The following is a 26,283-nucleotide window of genomic DNA, read 5'->3' on the forward strand; positions in this document are numbered from 1 at the left end:
CATGCTATCGTTATTTTTACTGCAACTCCCTTATCTGTTTTCCTTGGGTGTGACCCTGGACTGGGTGGGCGTGTATTCCAGATTTCTGCTATCTGCAACACTGAGAGCCTGCAGTGGGTATCTACTAGAAGCCAGAGTCTTTGCCTCCCATTTTACCCTATTCATCACCCCGTCTTGGGGAATCTTTGTTGATGGTGGATAAAATGAAATGCTGGGCCAAGGATAAGAGAGTCGGGAAATGGTAGAGGCCTGACATCTATGATTTTCTCATGCTGCCTCTTCAGGACTCCTGCTAATTTTTTTGTACTTTTCATCGAAAAGTAGCATACATACAGAAAAGTGCACAAATCATATATATGCAACTCAATGAGTTTTTGTTGTTTGAATGTTTATTTTATAATCTCAGCTAACCTGCCAGTTTTAGAAATAGCATGTGTAACAAGGGAACATGCCTGTGTAACTTGCATCTAGATCAGGAAACAACATGACCAGCATCCGAGAAACACTCTTTTATGCTCCCTTTCAGTTACCTAAGTTGCCCTCTGTTCAGACTTCTAACACCACAGGTTACTTTGATCTATTTCTGAATGTTATATAAGTAGAATCCATATAGTATGTATTCTTTTGATGTCTGATTTCTTTATTATTTTAAATAGATTTTCTCCACTTTATGTGCAGTTGTACTTGGATTAATTGCATTGCTTTATAATGCTGCTGTGAACATTCTGATTCATGTCTTTTGATGATAGGTATGTTTTTTCTGTTGGGTATGTTGTGTTGGAATTGTTGGGTCATAGGCTGTGCATACGTTCAGACTTAGTAGATAATGCCAATTTTCCAAAGTGGTTTTGCCAATTCACATGCCTTTCAGGAGTGTTTGAGAGTTCTGGCTGCTCTACATCCTTACCATACTTGGTACTGCCCTAATCATTTTTGCTCATTCATCTGTTCATTCACCTATGTACCAGGTCTTCACCAAGGCCCTGGAGATGCAGTTATGAACAAGATAGACAAGGTCCCAATGTGCCCTTTTGGAAGTCAACATTCGAATGTGGGAAACACTAAATAAGAAAGTAGTGTATTGGTTATTGCTTTGGTAATAAGGTGGTGTAATGGAACATGACTCCGAGGGGGAATATGAAGGGCAGGGGTAGATAACTTTCCATTGTGTATTGGTGAAGGCCTCTCAGGAAGTTTCGTTGCATCTGAGACCTGAGCCACCCCCACAAAGATTTGCAAGAAGAGAGAATAGCATACCTAAGCTTGTGGGCACTAACAGCAGGCCTGGAGTGGAGTGATAGACCCAGGTGAGGGAGGTTATGTCGTCCAGGCCCAGATAGTCTTCTTTCCTATAGTGAATCACCAACAGTTGCACACATATATACCTATGTAGTAGTCCCCCGCTCGTTGGCCATTTCTCTTTCCAAGGTTTCAGTTACCTGCTTCAACTGCAGTCTGAAAATATTAAATGGAAAATTCCAGGAATACAAATTTATGTTTTAAACTGCACGTGGTGCTGAGTAGCATAGTAAAATCTTGTACTTTCATGCTGTGTTCCACACAAGACTTGACTCATCCTTCGTCCAGCATATCCAGGCTGTATACACTTCATACACGTTAGCCAGCTCGGTTCTCGGGGTCATTATCTGATATTTTGAGAGAGAGAGGGAAAGACCACATTCATATAACTTATTACAGTATATTGTTCTGCTTTATTATTATTTTCTTATTGTGCCTAGTTTACAAATTAAACTTTATCATACATATGTATATATAGGAAAAAACAGTATATATGTGTAGTGTTGAGTATCCACGATTGCATCAAGTGGTGGGGGGTGCTTTGACCATACCGTATTTTTTGGACTATAAGATGCACCTTTTCTCCCAAATTGGAGGAAAGGGAGGTGCATCTTATAGTCTGAATGTAGCTTACCTGGCTTGGGGCAGGGGCGGGGCAGCAAAGGAGCAGGGTCACAGGTTATTAAATATTTTACCACATTTTTTTGCTTCAAAATTTTTTTCTATTTTCCTCTAAAACCTAGGTGCTTCTTATGATCCGAATAATACGGTATTCCCTGAAGATAAGGGGAATCGCTGTACTAGTCTCACTGAACACAGCTCATGATCTCCTAGGAAAGGAATGTTGAATTTTATCTTGACTTGGTTTTGAAGGATACCTGATTTAGTAAGCTCAAATGTAGTCTGGATTTAAAAGAGTTGGTAGTATAGATTTGATACCTTTATTATAGATGAGTACCTTATTGGTGTGCAGATTGTCATTCTGTATGCTTATTTTTGCTTTGAAAAATGAGATCATTGTGCCAGTATAATCAAACATCATAGTCAAAGTGACAAATCAGGCCATTTAATCCTATAATTTATTATTTAAGAGTTGTAGAAATTTACTTGCATCTTTTGTATCTCAGTAGCCTATTTTGCCTGATTCATTGTGGACAGGTGAAAAGTTCCAAGTTTGCTTCTGACAGTTCTGTTTTACATCATCCATTAAAAGAAACATATTGAAGGTAAGTTAGTGTTGTATATTTCCTTGAACATTTATTAAGAGTCAAACACTTTTACTAATTTTTACCAAAAGATTATATGAAACCATATTCACTTTTTTTGAAAAGATTTTTTTTTTATTTATTTATCTTTAGAGGGGAAGGGAAGGAGAGGGAGAGAAATATCAATGTATGGTTGCCTCTCATGCATCCGCTGCCAGGAACCGGGAACCAGGAACTGGCCTGCAACCCAGGCATGTGGCCCTGACTGGGAATCAAACCATGATTGTGTGGTTCACAGGCCCGCGCTCAATCCACTGAGCTACACCGGCCAGGGCCATATTCACTTTTTACTTGAGCATAATCTTGTTTTTACTCATCTTCTTTGCTGTATGTTATTTCTAGAATGCACTTGATTGAAATCAGGTTGATTTTAATAGTACTGTGTTGTGAATTATATTAAACTATTAACGTTCTTAATGGCAGTTATTCAGATGTCATTTTAAGTTGTATATTTACTAATGACTCAATATCCTCCCTTCTTTTTGCTAATTTCCACAAGGTATACTAAAAAATACTTTTTTATCCCTGACCTGTGTGTATTGGTTGGTTGGGTGTCATCCTGCAAAGTGAAAGGTAGCTGACATGCCTGAGTTGTGGCTTGTTCCCTGGTTGGGCATGTAGGAGAGGCAACTGATTGACGTTTCTCTCCCTCTCTTTCTCCTTTTCCCTCTCTCTCAAAACCAATAAATCTTTTTTTTAAAGATTTTTAAATTTCTTTTTAGAGGGGGAAGGGAGGGAGAGAAACATTAAAGTGGGGTTGCCTCTCGAGTGCCTCCTACTGGGGACTTGGCCCACAATCCGGGCATGTGCCCTGACTGGGAACCAAACTGGCAACCCTTTGATTTGCAGGCTGGTGCACTCAATCCAGTGAGCCACACCAACCAGGGCCCAATAAATCTTTTTTTAAAAATCATTTTTTTAAGTAGAAAACTTTATTGATCAAAATGTTCCTGAGAATAATGTAGGACATAATGCTACTGAACTTTAGGAAACCAGCTTGTTTAATCAGGATATTAAAATACTATTCTGGCCCTGGCTGGTGTAGCTCAGTGGATTGAGCACGGGCCTGTGAAGCAAAGGGTCACTGCTTCGATCCCCAGTCAGGGCACATGCCTGGGTTGCAGGCCAGGTCCCCAGTGGGGGACATATGAGAGGCAACCACACATGGATGTTTCTCTCCCTCTCTCTCCTTCCTGACCCTCTCTCTAAAAATAAATAAATAAAAAATTTAAAATACTATTCTAATTCTGTTGTTTTTAACATAAACTACAATTACTGGTCCTGCTATCAGTATTTCAGAGTAATTTTGTCATACTGGATTTAAAATTTTTTTTACCCTCTTCTGTCAAATTTTAGCTCCATAGGAAAAGCCTTCAATTTAGAGGAAGGACTTATTTCCTTCCTGCCTCCCTCCCTCCCCCACTCCCTCCTTCTCGCCTTCTGTCTCTCCTTCCCTCCCTCCCTTCCTTTCTTCTTTCCTTCTGTATTTCTTTTAATTTTTGTTTGTCAATTTTATAATTTTTTTAGGGGCTAGCATAGTGGTTAGACATTTATGTAAGGTTTATCTTCTTAATTATTCAAACTTAAAATAATAGGTTAGCATTATTATTAGGACTAATAGATTGCAGTTTCCAAATTTTGAAGAGGAATGGCATATGTGTTTGAGTTTTTCATTCAAAAATGTCTTTTTTTCCCCATGTACTTTAATACATACTTATTTTTTCAGTTATTCAAAATACGTACTTACATCTAGGACCTGTGCGCTGCAAAGAATAATACCCCTAACAACTGTCAAAGCAATACAGGTGAGTGACACTTTAATTTTTTTATTTTTAATTTTTTTTTTAGAGAGGGGGTTTGCTGGAAGGGAGAAAGAGAGAGAGAGAGAAACACTGATGTGAGAGAGAAACATCAATTATTTGCCTCTTGTATGTGCCCTGGCCGGAACAAACCCATAACCTAGGTGTGTGCCCTGACCAGGAATTGAACTGGTGACCTTTCACTTTGCCAGATGACACCCAGCTAACTTGAGCCACACCAGTCAGGGAAATAACATTTTTTTCTTTAATGTAAGTGGAATAATATATTTAATAAAACCCATTGTTATTTCCCTAAATACCTCTTGCATGTTTTTGCTTCCATGTCTTGGAATCCCTCATTTCATTCCATCTTATCAATATCTGCTTATTATTCAGTATTCATTTCAGGAAACCCATGTAGGACGCCCTTCCCTGAATAGCCACAAGACCTGGTCCTCTGATTGCAGTGGTCTCTCTGGTTCTTTGTCTTGGCTCTTCACACTAGTAGTTGTCCTTTAGTGCTTTTATAGTTTATCCGTTTCTTGATTGTGTTACAGAGGCACTTAAAACCATCCACTGTATCACTGTGTTTTAGTTTCAAGTTGTTAGATGTTTCACACCTGTCACTATACCTTGTGCCTAGGAAGTACTTCTGAACATTTATATTGTTGTTTCATTTCTTACATATTGACCCTCCTGTTCTCCTGGATAGGAAGAGATAGACATGGTACAAGACAAACCCCGATGATTCTAAATTGCTCTTGCTTAATCTTCATAGAGCTTGACTTTTTCCTCAAAAAATAAAATGTTTTCTGAGTCTAAAATGTGTGGAAGTATAGCTGGGGCAGAAGAGAAGGTTGAACTCACTGAGGCAGGGATTGTGTCGTGTAATCCGTCAGAGCGTTGTTGTGTTAACTCTGGGTGAGTGACTTTTATGCAGGAGTCATGGCATACCGCCCTACAAGGCTGAAGACCAGACAGACTTATTCGTGGGCTGGCAACCCCCTGTTGGATCAAAAACTACAGTACCAAACCTACAAGTGAGTGATTCGTCTTTGTCCGGGAAATACAACTTCTCCAGGCTAAATGGTTAATAACTTGTATCTAGCCTGTTCTAGTTACTACAGGTTGAGGACTGAGGGACAGGAATTATGTACTGGGAGATACTTTATTTAATGCAAGAAAATGGCAACATAAATATAGCAGTTAGTGATAAAGGAAGACATTGTCAGGTTAGTAAATTTAATATGTATGATTTTGTCAGGTCTATTTAAAGTGGATTCTGTGTACTTCTGCATGATAACAGGGTAGGATTAGATGTTGTCACTATGTCCTACCAGCCCTAGAGATCCCTGATTAATCTGATAAGTTATTGGGCAGCTTTCATTCTTTCAGAAGACTTTGTTGTTCTTTCTTGATAACTGAGAGAAGTAGGGTTCATATTAAGGCTTCTAGATTAATCATTCATGCTGAATCATTCAACCCATTTTGTCTACTCTTACATAGAACTGGGTGATTTGGTTTTCTATCAGAATTAGTTAGCAGAGAGAAATTATTTATGGGATTTTCTAGTTGGAGAGCACTTTTCTTTGCGCCCAGAGAGTCTGAAGAAGTTGGTCCACACTAAGTGATTTTCAACATGTTTTCCTTTTATTTCCTAGAGAAATGAACATGACATCAAAAGGCTGTTTGACTGAGAGTCACATCCAAGTTGGACAGTTTGTATTGGTTAAAGGAGATGATGATGAAAATCCCTATGTTGCTAAATTGATTGAGCTGTTTGAAGATGGTGAGTTTTGGGTTGGAATGAAAACCATTCTTTGTCATGAATAATTGGGAAGTTCTAGGTGAGAAGAGAGGCAGATACTGGTTCCTTTGTTCACAGCGGCATGTAGGGTGTGAACCCTGGATTCTGAGGTGGGGTCACTTTAGCACTAGCTATACCCTCTTCCTCTAAAGTAGTGAACTTCTTCACTCACGAGAGCAATACTGGATAAAAGGGGACTGGGGAGGGGCTCAAGAATTTAGCTTTTCTATTATTTTTAGGGCTGGGTAAGAATGGCCATTAAGGCAGGATTTTTGGAATGGAGCAAAAGGATAAATTCAGGAAGAAGGAGAAAAAAAATAGGTGATTTGCTCTTTGTTAGAGACTTGTCCTTTAATTTTGGCATGAGGATGTTAGTAATGAATTTTGCACATTCAAATTCTTAATGAGAGAGGAGGTAAGTTGGGTTGGTTTAAGTTGATGTACAGTCAGTAACACAAACATTTTAGTAGGTGTTTTACCAAGTGAGAGTTGTGTATAAGTGTTGAAAAAGCTGGAGGAACAAAAATACTGTTGTTACCCAGAGATCAGTAAGTGCAGAAAGCCACTATTGCCCCGAAAACTGGAAGAGCAAAACGAAGAGTAGTGCTACCCAGGGCCTGCAAGTCCGCAATCATTGCTTCATCTGATTCTCTGGGCTTTTATCTATCTGCAAAGCAGAGAAGAGCCCAAAAAGATGAGAATGGGGAAGAGCTCCAAAGGAGGATTAAGGTGAATTTGAAACTACACAGAACTGCCTCTTCCAAGAGCTAGAAGAGGAATGAGAGGTATTTAGTTCTGTGGCAGTTTGTATGCCTAAAATAAGGAACTGACAGAGTGGGTGGATAAAGATGTTTTCACATTACCTAGACAGGAAGGCCGTTTGCCAACTAGAGGAAGACCTCATCAAACTGACATCTATTAGGGGGCGTGCTTTCGTAGTATGGACCTCTGTATTTGAAGTGTGGGCCCTTGTGTGCGGATTTTAGAATCCTTGTGTGGTACTCCAGTCTTTCTCTGAAAAGAGCTAAGGAGAAGAGGCGATGGTGATGGTGGCACTAGAGTGCGTGTCCTTACACTTGGAGCTAATGTAGGTATGGAGCGATGCTAATGCTGTACACTATGATAGAACTGAAGATTGCAAGCGTAAATTTGCCAGACGTCTTCTCAGTGCCTGGTGCTCTGATTCTTGCCAGGACTTACGTTTTTCTGCTGTTTGATGGCTTCTTTATAATCACTTATTTGTAAGATTTGTTCTGTGCCCTGGATTAGAATTGCTCCATTCAAATGCCATTTGTAGTTTTTTTGATGATGGATAGCCACCATTAGGAAGTGGGTTGTGTCAAATTACTTCTGGTTGGTCTTGTGACCATTGACAGATTATTTAAGGTCCCTGTAACTTGATTACATCGCCTGTATAAGGGAGCTAGCCATAACCCCTACCGTGAGGGCTATTGTGAGGATTAAAATAATGTGTTAAATCAAGTACCATTGAGTGCTTAACAGTGTCCGATACATATGAAGTGCCTAATAAAATATTCCTAGATTTTCTTAACCTTAACCTTACCTTTTCTACCTGTCCCTCCTAGATGCTGAACCTCATTCCAAGAAACGTGCTCGAGTGCAGTGGTTCATCCGATTCTGTGAAATCCCTGTCAGTAGACGGCATCTGCTGGGTCGGAAACCCGATGCGCAGGAGATATTCTGGTATGATTACCCTGCCTGTGACAGCAACATCGACGCTGAGACCATCATCGGCTCTGTGCGGGTAGGTGGTGCCTTGGTTCTCGGCGCTATGTTGAACTTATTTCTGTCTGTGTCCTAAACTGCATGACTTAAAGATTATTGCTGACTCTAATTTACCCCATGGAAATGAATTTTTTGCTGTTCGTCATCTTCTCTGCCGGTCTGCCTACTTCATCTGAACAGATATTTACTGGGAGAACGAATCATGTGGTAGGAGACCCCTGGAGGGGGTGACATTTAGGTTGTGACCTGAGGGGTGAGCAGGAATTAGCAAATGTATCTCAGTGGGAAATTATATTTAGCTATGATTGTGGTAGGCATGAAGCCTTGCGAGAAGTTGAATACACTTGCTTAAATCAGTACAAAGAGTAGTAGTTACTAGTACCAGGCACATTTGTGTTACAGACTTTATGATGAATCAGGTTCCAGTGAGCTGTAGGCTGGATTGAGACACTGGTTTGAAGACTAAGATATGGGCTATTGAACTAATTCAGGCCCAAAATGAGATTAGATCATGGTGAGAAGTGTGATCTCTAGGTGATTAGGTGGTTGGTTTCCTGGTAGTGCAGAAAGACTTTTGGTCTGGCGTGGCTGTAGTCGGATTTTCCAACCTGGGGGTCCAGAGTGAAGGAGTGAGAGCTGGGTGTAGGTGTTGGCACAGCAAGGTGGGTAGATTTGGAAAGGCAGAGAGGGAAGCAGGTGTTTAGGCAGGAGCGTGATGGTGAGAGTAAGCAGAACTGTGACAAGCCACGCTTAACCAGTGATGGAAAACCATTTTGAAGAGTATTGTGCACTTGGGAGGTAAAATGCATTTTCAATGCACAAGGCATTGAAAATCAGTGTAAATAATCTGATCTCTCTATAGTGGGGCTGTTATAGGCTGTTGAGCAGTGAAGCATGTTTAGAGGAGGTTTTGTGGGGAAATTTGGCATAGCTGAATAGAACGGTCTGGAAAAGAAAGCAGCATGGGGTGTGGATATCAGAGAGGAGGAGTCTGCAGAAATATGCGATGCCATGACTGTGCCTCGTTAGTTTGGATGAGTAATGTCCCAAGTAAGGATGCAGACTTAAATGCTTTGTAATCAAAGCTCTCCTGGGGGCATTCTTTAGCTCTTTTGGTCCTCATTGCTTTCTATTTACCTATTCTTCCCAAATTCAGGTCTTGGCTTTAGCCCCAGATGAAGTGTTACCTATGAATCTGAAAAATGAGAAGATATTCTTTGTGAAACTGTCTTGGAATGAGAAGAACTTCAGACCACTGTCCCCAGAATTACTTGCAGACTTGGATAAGCTACAGGAAGGCAGTCCCAGATGCTGGAAGTCCATGGAAGCCAAGACAAATAGCACAGAAAGCCCTTCTTGGACCTCAGCAGAGTGTGTGGTCAAAAGTATTGAATCGAGGCACTCCACCTCCAAATCTCACCAAACTCGAGCCCGTACTGTTACCCCAAGGGCAAGGAAGAGGCTAGAGCTTGGCAGTAAGTGTGGAGTGGGTCACACTGAGGGCAACACTGAGGCTAGTGGAAATGATAAAATACTAATTCATACCACAGTATTAAGTTAATGCAGCAGTAGGTCAGGTACTGATTGGACACATTTTGAAATGTATATAACAAAAAATTTATCATTTTAATTTATTTTAAGTGCGCCATTTACTGACATTAAATCTATCCACACTGTTGCACAGCCACCGTCATCATCTGCCAACCATTAAACAATAACTTCTCATTCCCCCATCCTTTGGCATCCACCGTTCTACTTTCTGTCTCTGATTTGACCACTCAAGATACTTCATATAAGGGGAATCCTATAGTATTTGTCCTTTTCTGACTGGGTTATTTAAGTTTGTGTAACATCCTCAGGGTTTATCCATGTTGTGTTATGTGTCAAAATTTCCTGTCTTTTTATGGCTGAAATAAATTTTCCACTCTACATATGTACATACCACATTTTATCCATTCGTCTGGGAGTAACTGTTTGGGTTGCTCCCACCTTTTGGCTATTGTGATTACTATTAATGCTGCTGTGAAAACAGGTACACAAATACCTGCTTGAATCCCTGCTTTCACTTTGGGTATGTTCACAGAGTGGAATTGCTGGATCATATGGTAATTATTGTTTTTTAATATTTTGAGAAACCATCATACTGTTTTGCATAGCAGCTGTACCATTTTATATTCTCCCCACCTGTGCACAAGGGTTCCAATTTCTCCACCTCCTCCCCATCACTCATTATTTTTTGTTTTTCAAAGTAGCCGTCCTCACAGGTGTGAGATGGTATGTTTCCTTTGTTGTGTTTCCCTGTGGATAGTGATACTGAGTCCTTTGATGAGCTGTTTCTTCAAGATCTCTGCTACTAAGGTGACATTGCTTTTAGATCCCTATCGGAAGAGCTAAGAAACATATTTTAAAACTCTTGAAGTCATACTGACTAGTGTATAGACCATAGGGCTCTTCCCCTTCTTCCCGTAATCCATAATTGCATCTCCCTTCTTTAGGAGGAAGTGTGCTGGCTCCCAGGAGCAAGCCCAATATACATGACTTTCATAGTAGCAATGCCAGCCCTACTACCAGCAGCAGACTTCCCGAGTAAAAGTTAAAAATTTATTGGCAGTGCTTAATGCTTTTAGAATATATTCCACTGAGGAAGTGAAGTTGATTAAACTTTTTCTTCTGATGTTTATATAGTTGGTGGTATACAGTAAGGTTCTTTTATTTCTGTTTACTTTTAGGGCTTTTTCCATATTTGATTAATTTTTTTAGATGTGTAAAATGTTAATATGGTTAAGAGTCAAGGCTATTTAAAACAAGCATAGTCAGAGAAATCTCATTCCTTTACACTCACATCCTCTTTCTACCATGTGCTATTTTTATTTTGTAAAAAATAAAACAAACAAAAAAAAGACAAGATAAACCAGAAACTAGTAAAATTGATCACCTATAACACATGGTATAAGTAGCATAGACAGTAGGTAGAAAATAGGGGGGAGGGCAAGAATAGTATGGGAAATACAGAATCTAAAGAACTTGTGACACATGGACATAAATGAAAGGGGGGGATTGTGGGGGAGGGGTGTGATTATGCTATTACAGTTGTCCTATTCCCCCCCTTCATTCCCCTCCACCCGCACACTCCCTCCCCCACCATTCTCCCCACCTTAGTTTATAACCACGTGTCTCAAGTTCTATATTTCCCCTACTATTCTTGCCCTCCCCCTATCTATTTTCTACCTACTGTTTATGCTATTTTCTGTTACCTTCTATTTTTTGTCTATGCTATTTTTTTGTTACCTTCTCCCCCCTTCTCCTCCCATTCCCCTGTTGCTAACCCTCCATGTGTTCTTCATTTCTATGGTTCCACTCCTGATCTAGCTGTCCTCTTGGTTTGCTTTTGTTTTAGGTGTGGTTGTTAATAACTGTGAGTTTGCTGTCCTTTCACTGTTCATATTTTTCATCTTCTTTTTCTTAGATAAGTCCCTTTAGCATTTCATATAATAAGGGCTTGGTGATGATGAACTCCTTGAACTTGACCTTATCTGAGAAGCACTTTATCTGTCCTTCCATTCTAAATGAAAGCTTTGCTGGATAAAGCAATCTTGGCTGTAGGTCTTTGGATTTCATGACTTGGAATACTTCTTTCCAGCCCCTTCTTGCCTGTAAGGTCTCTTTTGAGAAATCCGCTGACAGTCTGATGGGTACTCCTTTGTAGGTGACTGTCCCCTTATCCCTTGCTGCTTCTAGGATTCTCTCCTTCATTTTAGTCTTGGCTAATGTAATTATGATGTGCCTTGGTGTGTTCCTTCTTGGGTCCAACTTCTTTGGGACTCTCTGAGCTTCCTGGATTTCCTGGAAGTCTATTTCCTTTGCCAGACTGGGGAAGTTCTCCTTTATTATTTGTTCAAATAAGTTTTCCACTCGTGGCTGTTTCTTTCCCCCTTCTGGTACCCCTATAATCCGGATGTTGGAACGTTTAAAGATGTCCTGGAGGTTCCTAAGCCTCTCCTCATTTTTTTGAATTCTCATTTCTTCATTCCTTTCTGGTGGGATGTTTTGTTCTTCCTTCTGGTCCATTCCATTGATTTGAGTCCCAGTTTCCTTTCCATCACTATTGGTTTCCTGTGCATCTCCCTTCATTTCAATTAGTTTAGCCTTCATATGTTCCTCTAATTTGTGACTATAATCAACCAGTTCTGTGAGCATCTTGATGACCAGTGTTTTGAACTGTGCTTCTGAGAGGCTGGCAATCTCTTGGTCGCTTAGAGTTATGGTCTCTGGGGCTTTGAGCCATCTTTTGAACTGTTCGTGCCTGTTACATATCAGGAGCGGAGCCCTAGGTGTTCGCCAGAGCAGGGCAACTCAGTTGCTGGGTTGTGATGCTGTATGTGGGGGCGGGGTCAAAGAGGAGCACTAGTGGTCCCGTCTGCTGCCTCCCGCCTCGCCCTCACCGGTGCTGCAGCTGCCACTGTCACCGGGGCCGTGCGTTTTGTCCCACTGCACGCGAGTGTGCCACCTCCGTCAGCCCTCCACCAATGGGTTCGCCCCCTGGGGCCTGCGCAGTCCATCTCACTGTGTGCGGATGTGCGACCGTAGTCAGTCTGCCCTGCACCCTGACTGGTTCCAGGCTGCCTGTGCGCCTAGGCCGGGGGATCTTTCCTGCCCGACCCTGCTCCACTGCTGGCTCCGCCCCTCTTACCATCCCGGTTGAACAGTTCGTTGTTGTCAGACTTCCATATAATTCAATTTTCTTTTCTTTAGCTGTATCTTTGTTCTCCAAACCTTTGTTGTATTCAAACTTGGTTGTGGGAGAAGGCACAGTGTTTCCACCTATGCCTCCATCTTTGCCGAAGTCCCCCTAGATAGCATTTTAAAGTCAGGTTATTGAGGTGTAATTTACATACAGCAGAATTTTCCTCTATAGTGTACAAGTTAAAATTTTTCTTCTATTTTATGCAAGTATAAAAACAGTTCTATAGGTTTTTACAAATGCATAGAAACGCGTAACTACCACCCTAATCAAGATATAGAAGTTTTATCATCCCCAAATTCCCTGTGTTTTTTTGTAGTCACCCAGCCCTTCCCTCACTTCCTGTTAACTACCAATCCATTTGCTGTTTCTATAGTTTTGCCTTTTCCAGAGCGGCACATAAATGGACTCATACTGTACGTAGCTTTATGAGTCGGACTCCTTTAACTTAGCACAATGCATTTGAGATTCATCCATGCTATTGAATGTGTTAGGAATTTGTCCCTTCTTATTGCTATGTAGTATTCCAGTATGATTTATCATAGTTTATCTACTCCCAGTTCAAGGCATTTGTGTTGTTCCTAGTTTTTTGGTGAGTGTAAGAAAGCCACTGTAAGCCTTCATGCACAGGCACTAGATGACTGTTCTCGTCTTATCTGTGGCTGCTCCGCATGGATCATATGCTGTGACTCAAGTGAACGCCACGCCCAGTGCTTTCCTGCCTCATTGTCTTAGTTCACATGGATCTCATGTTTTCTTCTCATCTAGCCCTCTCTTTTCCTTTTCAACACTGTTGAAATTTTGCCTTTCTTTTATGTTCTATCTGAAAAGCCATCTTTATTAGTACTTAGTCACATTGGGGCGATATTTTACTTCATATTGTAGACATCACCTCCCATGTTAGACTGGAGTGTCTTGCAGTTGAAGACCAGGATTATCTCATTGAACTTGGCTTATCTCTGAGTGCCTGGCACATACCTTGTCATTTTAAGAGCTCAGTTGATGTCTGTGAATGAATGGAGGGTCTTGGTGCGTGTGGTCACGGTGACATAGGAGCAGATGCTAAGGTGGTTCCCACACGGTTCTGTGTAGTCCCCAAATCCAGCCAATTACCCCCAGGATCCTTGTCCTCTCTATTGGTAGGTGCCATCTGAGTTAAGAGAAAGCTGGGCCTTGGTGTTAACCAAACAGCCTCTGGTATCATTTTTTCAAATGCTGTTGAGTGGGGCTGAGGAGTGCCATATTACCTCTGGTTAAAAACAACTTTTCTAGTAAAGTACTTCACAGAAATATGATTACCCATTATTTACAAATGCTGACTCAATAGTCGACTTACAGTTCTAACTGGGAAAATCACCCAGGGAATAGGAAAGGGATTAAAAATAATGCAGCTACCTTGCCTGGTGGGGGTGGGGTGGGGTGGGGTGGGGGCGGAATCATGGAATAATTCAAAATATGGATAATTCAGGTCTTTGTAGAACTTTAGTAGCTGAATTTAGCTATCAGAGATTGGGAGTGTGTGTGGTGCTGGTTATAAACAACACATTGTGGTGGCTTCTCTTGGGCCTAGGTTTCCCTGTGACACTGAACACTGGGATTTCCCAGCAGAAGTCTCAGGCCTCTTTGGATTCTCCCGGAAGAACTAAACGGAGAGTGGCATCAGAGATCACCTCACCTTCTAAGAGGTCTCAGCTTGGTGGACTTCAGGCCTCATCTCCAGCTCTGAAAGCCCCAGAGAAAACTGGGGAGATTCGACGCCCTTATGCTGAAGAGGACAAGAAGGCTTCACATGAGTGTCACAGGACCCTGAGAGCCCGAGTTCCAGCTTTGAAAACCACAGAAATCAGCGAGAAAATAACACTCGGGCCTTCCAGTGGGGGAAAGAGGTCCTCAGTGGTGCCTTCTGTGGTTCTGAAACCAGAAAAGACCAAAAAGAGGTAACTGGGATGTTATTCTCCCTCCACAGAGCAGATCTAGATGGCTTGAGTAATGGGGTATGTTTGGGTCACAGTCAATAAAACTAGAGCAGTGGGTCACAACTCTGAGTCGCAGAATCACCAGGAGCTTTTCCAAACTACAGATTTCAGAGCCTCTTTTTAGGAACAGCAAATCAATCTCCCAATGGTGGGCCTGGAAATCTGCATTTTTGAAATGCTCTTTGGATGATTCTGATATACCTACCTGTCCTTTGGGGTCACTGCTTCAGAAGACGATTTTCTAACCTCAAATTGCTTCAGAGTCCTGGATTTCATTATTTGCTGGGGCTCTTTGCCACATTTTAACAGCCATTTTCTTAGTATTTTCTAAAAAAAACATTCTCAAATACATGTAGTACAGGAAGATAATGCATCTGGAATAAAATTTACAGTTTGTTACTCAACGGTATTTGTAAACAATGGACTGCACAAATAATGTGAGAAGGCAGAAATTACACATTTCAGTGTTTCCTGCTCAGAAACTCCAGTACCCAGAACCCTAAAACGTTAAGGTTTGCCTTATAAATGCTTTATATTTAATATATAGCTACATTTCTGCTCACCTTGAGCTGGGTGGACCATGAGTTCATAAATATATCAGAAAGAAAAAGAGACAAGTTACTCTGCCCAGGACTGATATATTCTGGTCTCTAGGTGGGGAGATGGTGAGTCTGATTTAAATAATAAGCTTTAAGCAAATTTTGATCTCTGGGTTTGAGTCAAACTTAAATCATAAACTTTTTAGCAAAGTGATTAGCTCCTGTAAGAAGAATAGTGGCGAGTTAGGCCATCTAACTATCTTCTAGTGTCTGCCGCTGATCCCTAGTGCCCAAAACTGCCCTTCGTAACCTTGCTGTGGTATCTTGCAGGGAGGTGAAACAACCAGAAGCTCAGGATGAAGCTACTTCTACTCCCCATCGGATCCGCAGGAAGAGTTCTCTCTTGACTTTGAATCGCATTAGGCAGCAACTGCGGTAAGAGTGCTCCTTGGCCTGCAGAAAAATGTTTATCACTGCCATGTATGTTGTGTATAATCTTCTTAAAGCCTCTTATAGTTCTTGGTTGTTATTTGCTATTCCACTGAAATTCATCTTTTTACCTAGTATGTCTGGAATTATGTTAATTTCACATAAATGTTGTAGTTTGAAAGGGGCAAGAAACACTGCCCCTGGCGTAGGTGGCTCTTAGGGCCCCGTAATCACACCTTGCAAGACTGTTACAGTGTGATTGAACTTCGATTCTGAGAGCCTTGGGTTTGAGACTGAGCTTCGGCATTGATTATCTGTGTAGCCTTGGAAAGCATCAGTTTCCTTATGTATAAAATGGCAATAATAATATACAAGTTACAAAAATACTGTAAATAATGCCTTTAGCGGAGCACCTCAGTAGCAAGGAAGTGGGGTACGTCCTGTATGTCGCTCAGCCTGGGTTGAAACTCTGTGGCACCTTTAATTTACACTGACCTGTTAGGGCACTTGTTATTTAGACTTCAAACACTGAATATCAGAAAATGTGCCCCACCATTCAGGTTTTTAGGTAATAGTAAAAATGACAAAGAAGAGGAAGAGTTTCTGCCAGCAGCAGAGATTTCAGACTCTGACAGTGAGAAGGAAGAGGCTTCGACACCCCCCCTTCCAAGGAGAACACCCAGGAACCTACACTCTTCCATGAAGTCGTCTTTAAAGACCCCCTCCAAGACACCAAAGAAAACTGTAAGGTTCTTTTAGCTTCATTTTCCAGTGAAGCATCTCTTTCTTCATTCAAAAATTGTGATGGCTAGGTCACACTGTTATTAATAGCAGCTGGATTCTGAGCACAGGTCTGTTGTGTTCAAAGCTAGTACACTTGGAATATTCATGAACCCTAGGGCTGAAAGTGAATCCAGTAGATAGTGATTTCTGAATCTGGGTTCCTGTTAAGATTTGTAATCCAATAGCTAGGAGCCAGACTTCCAGAGGGAAGGACAAGGACTGGCTCCTCCTCTTTGTATATCCCACTAAACCCGTCAAAGTGCTGTGTGCATGATCAGTGCCCAGGAGGTATTGAATCCAGGGCTGCGGGGCCATGTCCTTGGTTTTGTGCCACTGCTACGCCTGAGAAACAGGAGCACTGTGCAGGTATTGGTAATGAGGTGCACAATAGGTTAGATTAAAGAAATAAACAGATGTCTTGTGCTTCCTGTGGAGCTTTGGTAGAAAGTTGAAAGCTGTTAAGAAAAGAGTCTTCTCATGTTCAAGTGTGTGTAAGAAATGTTTGGATTACACAAAGTTAAATTTCTTTCATTATCACATGACTTGTCAAGGCCATTAACGTATTCATGTTACTGTGACCTTCAAAGAGAGGTTTAGAGTATCTCTTTGACCAGTTAACATTTTTTCTGGAGCATGATATTCTGTGGAACTCCTCTGGGAAAGGAAATTCCATGGGTCACTTTTGGATGTGAGGCAGTCTTACCTGGAATTCTTTATTAAGTAAACATCTCACCTACCTTCTAGGGTGATTTCGTCTCCTGGGTCTCACCCAGAAGAAGAGAGATAGGGTATGAGGGCATCGTACATAATAAAAAGTCAGAAGTCCACCAATTTTTTTTATGCCTTCTCAGCAAGGTTTTTTTTCCTCCTTTCCTGTTTTCTCCACAGTTAATAGATGTTAAACCAGAGGTGGAGAGATTGTTACTGCTCTGTAGCCTGGCCGGAAGCAGAGGGTGGGTAGGTGGAATGCCCACAGAAGGGAGTGCTTTGTGGAAACACCGTGAAGAAGGGGTAGCAGGCCTGCTCTAGTGAGCCAGCAGCAAGGAAAACGAGAAAACAGGGTTTTAACCTAGACTGAGCAGTGACCCTGGGGTTTGGAGTGGAACAATCTGGTGTGGTTTCTTCAAATCTGTAGTAGGGAAGTCCTGAGCTATTTGACCATGTTTTAAAACAAAACTAAAGAAGGACCCTATAAATGAAATTTTCGCCTCCTACTCTACACTATAGTTGGGTAGAGCATTTAGGATTTCTTTGTAATTTTTTTTTTTTTAATTTAACTCTTGTTCAAGTACAGTTTTATTTCTTGTATTGCCAGCCCTGCCCCCACCCAGTGCTCCCCACCTCCCTCCCATCTCTGCCCCCCACCTTAGTTATTGTCCATGTGTCCTTTATACTTGTTCATGCGAGTCCTTCCCCTTTTCCCCTGTGATTCTCTCCCCTCTCCCCTCTGGACCCTGTCAGCACATTCTGTATTTCAGTGTCTTTGGTTACATTTTGCTTGCTTGTTTGTTTTGTTGTTTAGATTCCTGTTAAAGGTGATATCATATGGTATTTGTCTTTCACCGCCTGGCTTATTTCGCTCAGCATAATGCTTTCCAGTTCCATCCATGATGTTCCAAAGGGTAGGAGCTCCTTCTTCCTTTCTGCAGCATAGAATTCCATTGTGTAAATGTACCATAGTTTTTTGATCCAGTCATCGACCGATGGGCATTTAGGTTGCTTCCAACTCTTGGCTATTGTAAATTGTGCTGCTATGAACATCGGGGTGCATAGGTTCTTTTGGATTGGTGTTTCAGGGTTCTTAGGATATACTCCTAGCAGTGGAATTGCTGGGTCAAAAGGCACGTCCATTTTTAGTTTTCTTAGAAAATTCCATACTGCTTTCCATAGTGGTTGTACCAGTCTGCAATCCCACCAACAGTGAACTAGGGTCCCCTTTTCCCCACAACCTCTCCAACACTTGTTGTTTGTTTCTTTGTTTATGGTAGCCATTCTGACTGGTGTTAAGTGGTATCTCATTGTGGTTTTGATTTGCATCTCTCTGATAGCTAGTGATATTGAGCATCTTTTCATGTGTCTCTGGATCCTCTGTATGTCCTCCTTGGCGAAATGTCTGTTCAAGTCCTCTGCCCATTTTTTAATTGGGTTGCTCATCTTCTTTGAGTAGAGTCGTGTGAATTCTTCTTTGTAATTTCTTATCTTTCTTTCAAAGTATTATGTTACTTTTAAATAGTACTTAATCCATACTTTCATCCATTCTTTCCCCAGATCAGCATTGTTTTCAAATCTTAATTACTGGATATAAATTAGAAAAAAGAGACCACATTTGGACTGTGAACAAAGCGTGTATGTGATGTGAGGAGAGAGGTGGACAGTTACAGGTGCTCTACACGTATAAGAACTAAGCGGAATTCACCACCTCTTTTCTTTTTAGCGGGTCATCTGGAAGCAGATTGGCTGATGTGTCCTGAATGATATTTTTCTTTGTTTTTTTCCTACTAAAATATGTTCTCTCTCTCTCTCTCTCTTTCTCTCTCTCTCTTTTGAATAAAGCCCAAGTCTAGAATGCCACATTCTGCCACTCCCCAGATCCGCAGCCGAAGCCTGGCTGCCCAGGAGCCAGCCAGCACCCTAGAGGAGGCCCGCCTAAGGTAATACTGCTTGTGGGCCCCTGTCAGATAGGAAGAAATGGGCCTTTGCTCTCACTCACATGAAATAGAGTAAAATGAACTTCTATGTTGGGAAAGAAGGAAGCTCTCAAGTAATGTCTGGGTCAGCTAATGTGGACACGTTTTAAAAGGAGTAACCTTCCAGTCTACTGCCATCATTTTCTCAGGGATGGCAGGTGATTGATTAATCAGGACACTGCCTCTCAGGTAATGGAACCCTTTAGAGTTATGTTGGGACTTTTTCAAAATACATAAGCCTACATCCTGCCAGGAATCAACTGAATTAGAATCTCTTATGGGATGAGGTCTACCGGTGTGATTTGGAGAAAGTTTCCCAGGTGATTTGTACCTTTGGTTAGAACCACTAAGTTGGTGATTTGGGTGGAAAAGGGGATTAATTATGAGGCCACATGAAGTGAATTGAGAGTGAAGACATTCCCTTGGATTTGTGATCAAGGTTTAATATAGAAACTATAGATAAGTCTTTTCCATTTATTATTAAGTAGATGGTGAAATGCTTCTAAAGTTCTTCTTTTCCTTTATTTAGTTTACATGTTTCTGCTGTTCCTGACTCGCTTCCCTGTCGGGAAAAGGAGTTCCAAGATATCTACAACTTTGTGGAAAGCAAACTCCTTGACCGTACTGGAGGGTGAGTCTTGCTGAGCCAGGCAGGATGATCGGGGAGACGGCTCCTACTAGTACATCCCCTCAGGGGTCATAGTTCAACCACAAAGGCTTTCCCCAGTATCAGGAGAACAGGCAGAGTTGTTGTTGAAGCCTAAGCTTCTGAAGCAGCTTTTGTTATCAGAGTCATTCTGTGGGAGTAGAAATTCTGTTTTTTAGAGAAAAATGAAACTGGCCTTTGGGTAGGCAGTTCACATGCAGCATTGCTTATGGAATGAATGATGCTACGGAAACAGGTCCCACTCTGACCAGCTTCCAAGAATGGCCCTTACTGCCCCCACCTCCATGTTTCAGGGGTTTTGGCCCTTTCTTCAGCACACATTTGCACACTCCCAGCTGGTGATTATGTGAGGCAGCTGGCACAGACCTAACCCATGCGTCTTCCCTTCCTACCCAGGTGCATGTATATATCCGGGGTGCCCGGGACAGGGAAGACTGCCACTGTGCACGAGGTGATACACTCTCTGCAGCAGGCAGCCCAAGCAAAGGATGTTCCTCCCTTTCAGTACGTTGAAGTCAATGGCATGAAGCTGACAGAGCCCCACCAAGTCTATGTGCAAATCTTGCAGGTAAGCAAAGCAGTTTGGGCTTTTTGGAAAACACAGTTTCTTGGTGGCACATGAAAAGAGAAATATTTACTTAATTTTGTGCATGTGACATATTGGGTTGGCCCAAAAGTCCTTGTAGTTTTTTCCATAAAATAGAAGGCACATTTTTCATTTTCACCAATAACTTTACTGATTTGGATATTTTCAGTATGTTGGCTAATCTCCCATGTGGCATAACATTGATTATTCTCAGTTAATGTCTCGATTTGCTTGCCATCAACCTTCACTGGTCTACCTGAACGTGGAGCATCATCCAGCAAGAAATCTCCAGCATAAAACTTGGCAAACCACTTTGGACACGTTTGATTGGTCACAGCACCTTCTCCATATACTGCACAAATCTTTTCTTGTGTTTAGTTGCATTTTTACTTTTCTTGAAAGACTAAAGCTGAAAATGTTGCTTATTTTCTTCCATCTTCAATATTAAAATGGCTACACAGAAATTCACCAATTTTGATGTGGGTTTTTTTTTTTTATGTACACTGAAAGGACAGCTGTCCCAATGCAATCTAACAAAATTGTTTCAGATGAAGTTAAAGACAACTAAGTGCTACTAGAGCCATCTTACAAAACCAAAAGAACTTTTGGCCAATCTCAAATATTTTTTTAAAGATTTTATTAATTTATTTTTAGAGAGAGGGGAAGGGAGGGAGGAAGACAGGGAGGGGAACACTGATGTGTGAGAGAAGCATGGACCAGGTGCATCTTACACACCCTACCTGGGGACCTTTTGGTTCACAGGTGGATGTTCAGTCCACTGAGTCACACTAGCCAGTGCCAAAAATAAATTCAACATACCAGGCATTGCCCTTTGTGTAGAAATAGCAAGGGCAAAGAAGGCTGAATTCCTACCCTCAAGGATCTTAAAGTCTAGGAGTTAAGTATGAATGACTAGAAGCCAGTACTTACTAACATGATGGAAACCATTCGCACATAGGAGGCAGTGTGGCAAAAAATAGAAAAGGGATTAGAGGTAGGCCAGAGTTTGAACCTCACTCTTTTGTTCGTAAGTTGTTATAACAAATTATGTCCAATTTTAAATAGAGTCATGCAATAATGATTTTGGAGTGTCTTCTGGGACCAGTCTGGCTCATTTGCATTTCAATCACACAGACTTTATCTTCTGTTTTACTGCCGTCTCTTCTGTGTTTAGGTTAGACCAGAGTAGTAGGCAGAGTCAGAGTATAGGATCCTGAAATCCTCAGACTAAATAGCTTCCTCCATTTGCAGATTTGACTTGAAGCCCAGGGGAGGAAAGTCCTTACCTTTTTATCACTTGTTTTCCCCTAATGCAGAAGATGACAGGCCAAAAGGCAACAGCTAACCATGCTGTAGAACTGCTGGCGAGGCGATTTTGCACCCAGGGATCCTCTCAGGAAACCACTGTGCTGCTTGTGGACGAGGTAGGGAGGTGCCCACCGGAGGAATGGTAAAGAAGGGCCGTGGTTCTTGACTGTGGTGTTCTGGGGGCAAATAACTGGGTGGGAGGGAAGTCCTGGCTCCCCTCTTCATTCATCTGTTCTCTGGTTGCAAGAGGCACATGTCCATTGACTTCCTTGCCCTCTGGTGACGTGACCTGAGAAGCACATGTGGTTAAAGCGATGGTAACAGGTCTATATTCTGGGGCCCTGGCTCTGGGGCCCAGCGTGAAATCTGTGGTTGACCCTGCATCTTGCTCTTAATTCCCTTGCAGCTTGACCTTCTGTGGACTCAGAAACAAGATGTAATGTACAATCTCTTTGACTGGCCCACTCACAAGGAGGCCCGGCTTGTGGTCCTGACCATTGCCAACACCATGGACCTGCCAGAGCGCATCATGATGAACCGGGTGTCCAGCCGACTGGTAGGTCCTAGGGCCATTCTCAAGCTGTTCTTAGATCCAGGAGGTGGGTCAAAATGAATACATAGGAAATGAAAATAAATGGGAAAAGTAGGAAATATGGTTTCTGCCCTGGCTGGTGTGGCTAGGTAGATTGAGCTCTGGCCTGCAAACAGAAAGGCTGGCGGTTTGATTCCCAATCAGGGCACATGCCTGGGTTGTGGGGCAGGTCCTCAGTTTTAGATGTATGAGAGGCAGCCAATTGGTGTTTCTCTCATACTTCCTTGTTTCCCTCCTTCTCCTTCTTTCTTTTTTTCCCTGTCTCTAAAAATAAATAAAATCTTTTTTAAAAAAGAAAGAAAGAAATTATGGTTCCTGAAATTCTTACCATTTTAAGTTGAAATTAAATATGTCATCATTACATGATTTGCTGCAAATGTATCTTGATGTTTTGCTAACCTGTTTAATCTGGAACTGCAGAGCCCTGGAGGTTTAAGTATTTTCTAAGTATATTTAAGTACTTACCCTTTCCACACAGTGTTAGATGCCTAGACCATAACAGTGAACAAGGCAGACGCAGTCTCTGCCCTCCCAGACCCGTGCATGGTTCAGCAGGAAGCTCGGCATCCGGTACTTTACACGCATGATGAGTGAAGCCAGGGGCTGTGCCTGCACAGATCGTGGAGCTGAAGGTCCTCCTGCCCACTTTAGCTGGAGCGCCTCTACTTCTATTTACTGCTCAGTGATTTGGTGGAATAAAAGGCTCTTTTAAACTAAATAAAAAGTAGTTGAGAACTACTGCTCTACAGGATACCACAGGCCATGGTCAGGAACGAAGAGCTGGAAGCAGTGTTTGTCCCAGCGTGAAATCTGTAAAGTGCTACATGGGACCTAGAGATCGGGTCTGGGGACTAGTGGGTGACGTTCCACCAGGGTTACCAGAGAGGGCAATCAGTGAACTTGTTCCTTGTCATCTTGTCTCCCCAGGGTCTCACCAGGATGTGCTTCCAGCCTTACACGTACAGGCAACTGCAGCAGATCCTAGTGTCCCGACTCCGACATTTAAAGGCCTTTGAGGATGATGCTGTCCAGTTGGTAGCCAGGAAGGTAAGTCACCCTCCAGAGATCCTAGTAGCACCTACAAACCAGTTGGCGGTTCTCTGCTAAGCACCTGTCGGTATGAGGCCCTGTGCTGCGTACTCCGGGGATAAAGAGAAATTTAGGAAGTCCTATAAAAACAAATATAAAATGTAGAAATAAAGTTCTGAAAAATTCCTGAAATCTTACTGTATAATTGATTACAAGGCTACTGCTATGGTGGGTTTATATACGAATGAAGATTAGTTGATTCAGGAAGCAGGAAGCTTTACAGAATGAAAAGGGAAGAATAGTTAAATAGATCCCAGGTTTGAATTCTGGCTCTAACACTTAATAGGCATGTGGAAGGTTTTAGGAAAATTTTAATACTTTAAAACTTCCTCTGTTTACTTTTTTACAAAATAAGACTAATACTAGCCACCTCATAGGGTCATTGTGAGAATTAAATTCAATCAGTGTCTGTAACTGCCTAGCGTAGGTGTGAGATTTGGACCCCCTGTGTCCTCCAGGCTCACTGGGAGAATAGAATGCCAACAAGATTCCACTAAGACTAGTCTGTGAGGCTGCTCAGAAATAAAGTGGGTTAAATATCTCCCTCGAGTTGAACGCAAGAAACCACACATCCACAGTATTTCAGCATCTACAAGAATTATAAACGCATTTCCATTTCTGGTGTCTTGCCCGAGAAGATGTGAAGTCTGCCTATAGCAGCAGCATGTGTAGGTAACACCTGCTCAGAGCTGGCCACTTACTGTGTTAGGTTCTGGGGTCAGGTGAGCCAGACAGTACTTGTCTGCAAGCTTTGCTTTCTCAGATCCCCAAAGCTACCATCAAACCCTTCTAGTGAGTAGAGTTTTTTTTTTTTTTTTTACTTCTGCTGTTATGCAATTCTAAAAGTTCTTTTTTTCCTCCAAATGGTCATTTTTTTATGCCACCCTATTCAATTGAGGCTGTCTCCTTCCTTTTCCTCCAAGATACTTTTGTCTGTTGGTTTTTCTTGCACTGTTACTTTTCCTCAGATGTCTTGGTTGTCCACTCAGGTGTAAGAAGGGAGATTACAAAGTTAATTGGGAGCTCTGAGCACATGAGTGGAACTGCTTCACTGGGAGCTTCACTGGGATAATCTGATTGGCCAATTTCATATCTTGAGTAGCTTCCCATTGGGATGGTCAGATTTCCCATAGCAGGCTTCCTATGTGATGCCTGGAGGGCAGTGCTCGGGGGGTGGGCAAGGTGGTCTGGAGTCAGAGTTCAGCATGTAAATGTTGAGGGACATCCCCTTCCCTGCCATAACTCCTAGTGTCCCTGGTCTAGAGGCTTCATTCATTCTTGCTTGACAATAAATCTTGGATCTCCTGCCATAGTATGAGAGGGACCTTCTCTAGGGCAAACAGTACAAATTAACATGGCACAAAATTTTCTTACAGAGCCCTAGACTGTCCCTCCCTTCAGTGGTCCTACTGCTCAACTCTGCCCTTGCATCACCAAAAGCAGCTGGTGCACAATGGGTAAAGGGATACGCAGAGCTGTGTTCCAGTAAAACTTCATTTACAAAACTGTGTGGCAGGACATAGTTCGCTGACTCCTGGTATAGGGCATCAGTTTCTTAACTGCTCCTTATTTTAGTCAGACTTCCCCCTTTACCTCTAATTCCAATACCACGAAACCTGAGCATTTGTAGATTTTCAGTATAGTTTAGATTTGCTTTTAGATCCCTCATTACTAGCTTACTTATTACTGCGGTTCTTCAATCTGCTAAATCAACCACTACACCACCTCTTTCCAACGGCAGAATTGTGTTGTTTACTCCTATTGCTTCCTTTATTTATGGTTCTTGGTCTTTTAATAAGGGTTCAGACGGCATCAGATTTGAATGTTGTTTTCATCCAAAACTGTTGCCTGCAATTTCAAATCTTTCTTTTATTTCTTTACATATAAAGAAACATACTACTTTGTATTCTGTATCCTATAATTAGAAAGTCTTTGTGAGTCCACTTCTATTGATTGCTGGTTCTCTTGCATATGTGGCCTTATTTCCTTGTTATTCTGTTTTTTTGTTTGTTTGTTTCGTGTTTTCCTTAGAGCTTTATCTGAGAATTGAAGCTTCAGTTGAAGTTGAGTTCACTCACAATTTGTTATTGCTTCTGTCAGTTACCAGGGGCACTGACACCATTTTGAAACAAAAATTTTCCACTTGAGGTTTTTAGGAGATGCATATAAGTTTGGGCAACAAATCCATGTGAAAGCTTGTGACTGAAAAGACTCTGAGTTTTTTTACTCTTCATCACCTCGACCAAGATCTAAACAGGTCATTTTTCTTGCCATTCCTTCTGCATGATAGGTCTCTCATTCACCCTTACACTGAGATCGACTCCCAAGATCACACAGGGTCTTCTTTTAGATTGACTGTTGGGTGGGCCTAAGCCTTTTCTTTTGTCTCTGTTATCACGGCAGCAGTCAAACAGGATGCTTACGGTTGCCAGGGTTCACAGATAGTCTTGGGGTGAGGACTGTTTGGGGTGTTTTCTTGCCTCCCAGGATCCCCTATGGATTTTGTTTTTAGGCCTCTGCTGCAGCTCGAGTCCATGCTGTTAACACAGTACTACTTCCCAAGGCCGTGGGAATGGTAACTGGAAGAAAGATACAACCGGGTGGAAATGTCCTTACCATCTGGACCCGGGAGATTACAGGAAGGGAAGAATGTAAACTGATACTCAGTTTCTGTCTTGGGTTACTGGAAAAGTGATATTTTCATTTTGAATGTCTTAAATTTAAATTCTGAAGACAGTATACACAAAACATTTACCTACTTCCCAGAAACAATTTATTGTTATTATTATTATTATTATTTTAAATAGTTTATTTATTTATTTTTAGAGAGAGGGGATAGGAAGGAGAAAGAGTGGGAGAGAAACATCAATGTGTGGTTGCCTCTCATGTGTCCCCTACTGGGGACCTGGCCTGCAACCCAGGCATGTACCCAGACTGGGAATCGAACCAGCGACCCTTTGCTTCACAGGC

At 41.9% G+C, this 26,283-nt stretch overlaps 1 protein-coding gene across 6 annotated transcripts in view; it reads left to right on the plus strand.

Moving 5' to 3' along the window:
* Positions 1-26,283, plus strand: part of ORC1 (origin recognition complex subunit 1) — a 32,526-nt gene that overhangs the window by 1,668 nt on the left and 4,575 nt on the right. For 2 of the 6 annotated variants that reach the window (XM_037043277.1, XM_037043280.1), the window contains exons 2-16: positions 2,458-2,525; positions 4,291-4,369; positions 5,304-5,403; positions 6,025-6,152; positions 7,757-7,935; positions 9,073-9,391; positions 14,228-14,594; positions 15,503-15,607; positions 16,162-16,345; positions 18,938-19,035; positions 19,601-19,702; positions 20,135-20,306; positions 21,641-21,748; positions 22,039-22,188; positions 23,152-23,271. In XM_037043277.1, coding sequence (XP_036899172.1) covers positions 5,309-5,403; positions 6,025-6,152; positions 7,757-7,935; positions 9,073-9,391; positions 14,228-14,594; positions 15,503-15,607; positions 16,162-16,345; positions 18,938-19,035; positions 19,601-19,702; positions 20,135-20,306; positions 21,641-21,748; positions 22,039-22,188; positions 23,152-23,271 — 2,127 coding nt within the window. In that variant the 5' untranslated portion in view covers positions 2,458-2,525; positions 4,291-4,369; positions 5,304-5,308. Of the gene's footprint in view, positions 1-2,429; positions 2,526-4,290; positions 4,370-5,303; positions 5,404-6,024; positions 6,153-7,756; positions 7,936-9,072; positions 9,392-14,227; positions 14,595-15,502; positions 15,608-16,161; positions 16,346-18,937; positions 19,036-19,600; positions 19,703-20,134; positions 20,307-21,640; positions 21,749-22,038; positions 22,189-23,151; positions 23,272-26,283 lie in introns of all 6 variants that reach the window. The other 4 variants (XM_037043279.1, XM_037043281.1, XM_037043283.1 and 1 more) reach the window with 4 other exon arrangements.

Source organism: Sturnira hondurensis, unplaced genomic scaffold (genome assembly GCF_014824575.4).
Source record: "Sturnira hondurensis isolate 20B ecotype Veracruz unplaced genomic scaffold, ASM1482457v3 Scaffold0004068, whole genome shotgun sequence".
Lineage (NCBI taxonomy): Eukaryota > Metazoa > Chordata > Mammalia > Chiroptera > Phyllostomidae > Sturnira > Sturnira hondurensis.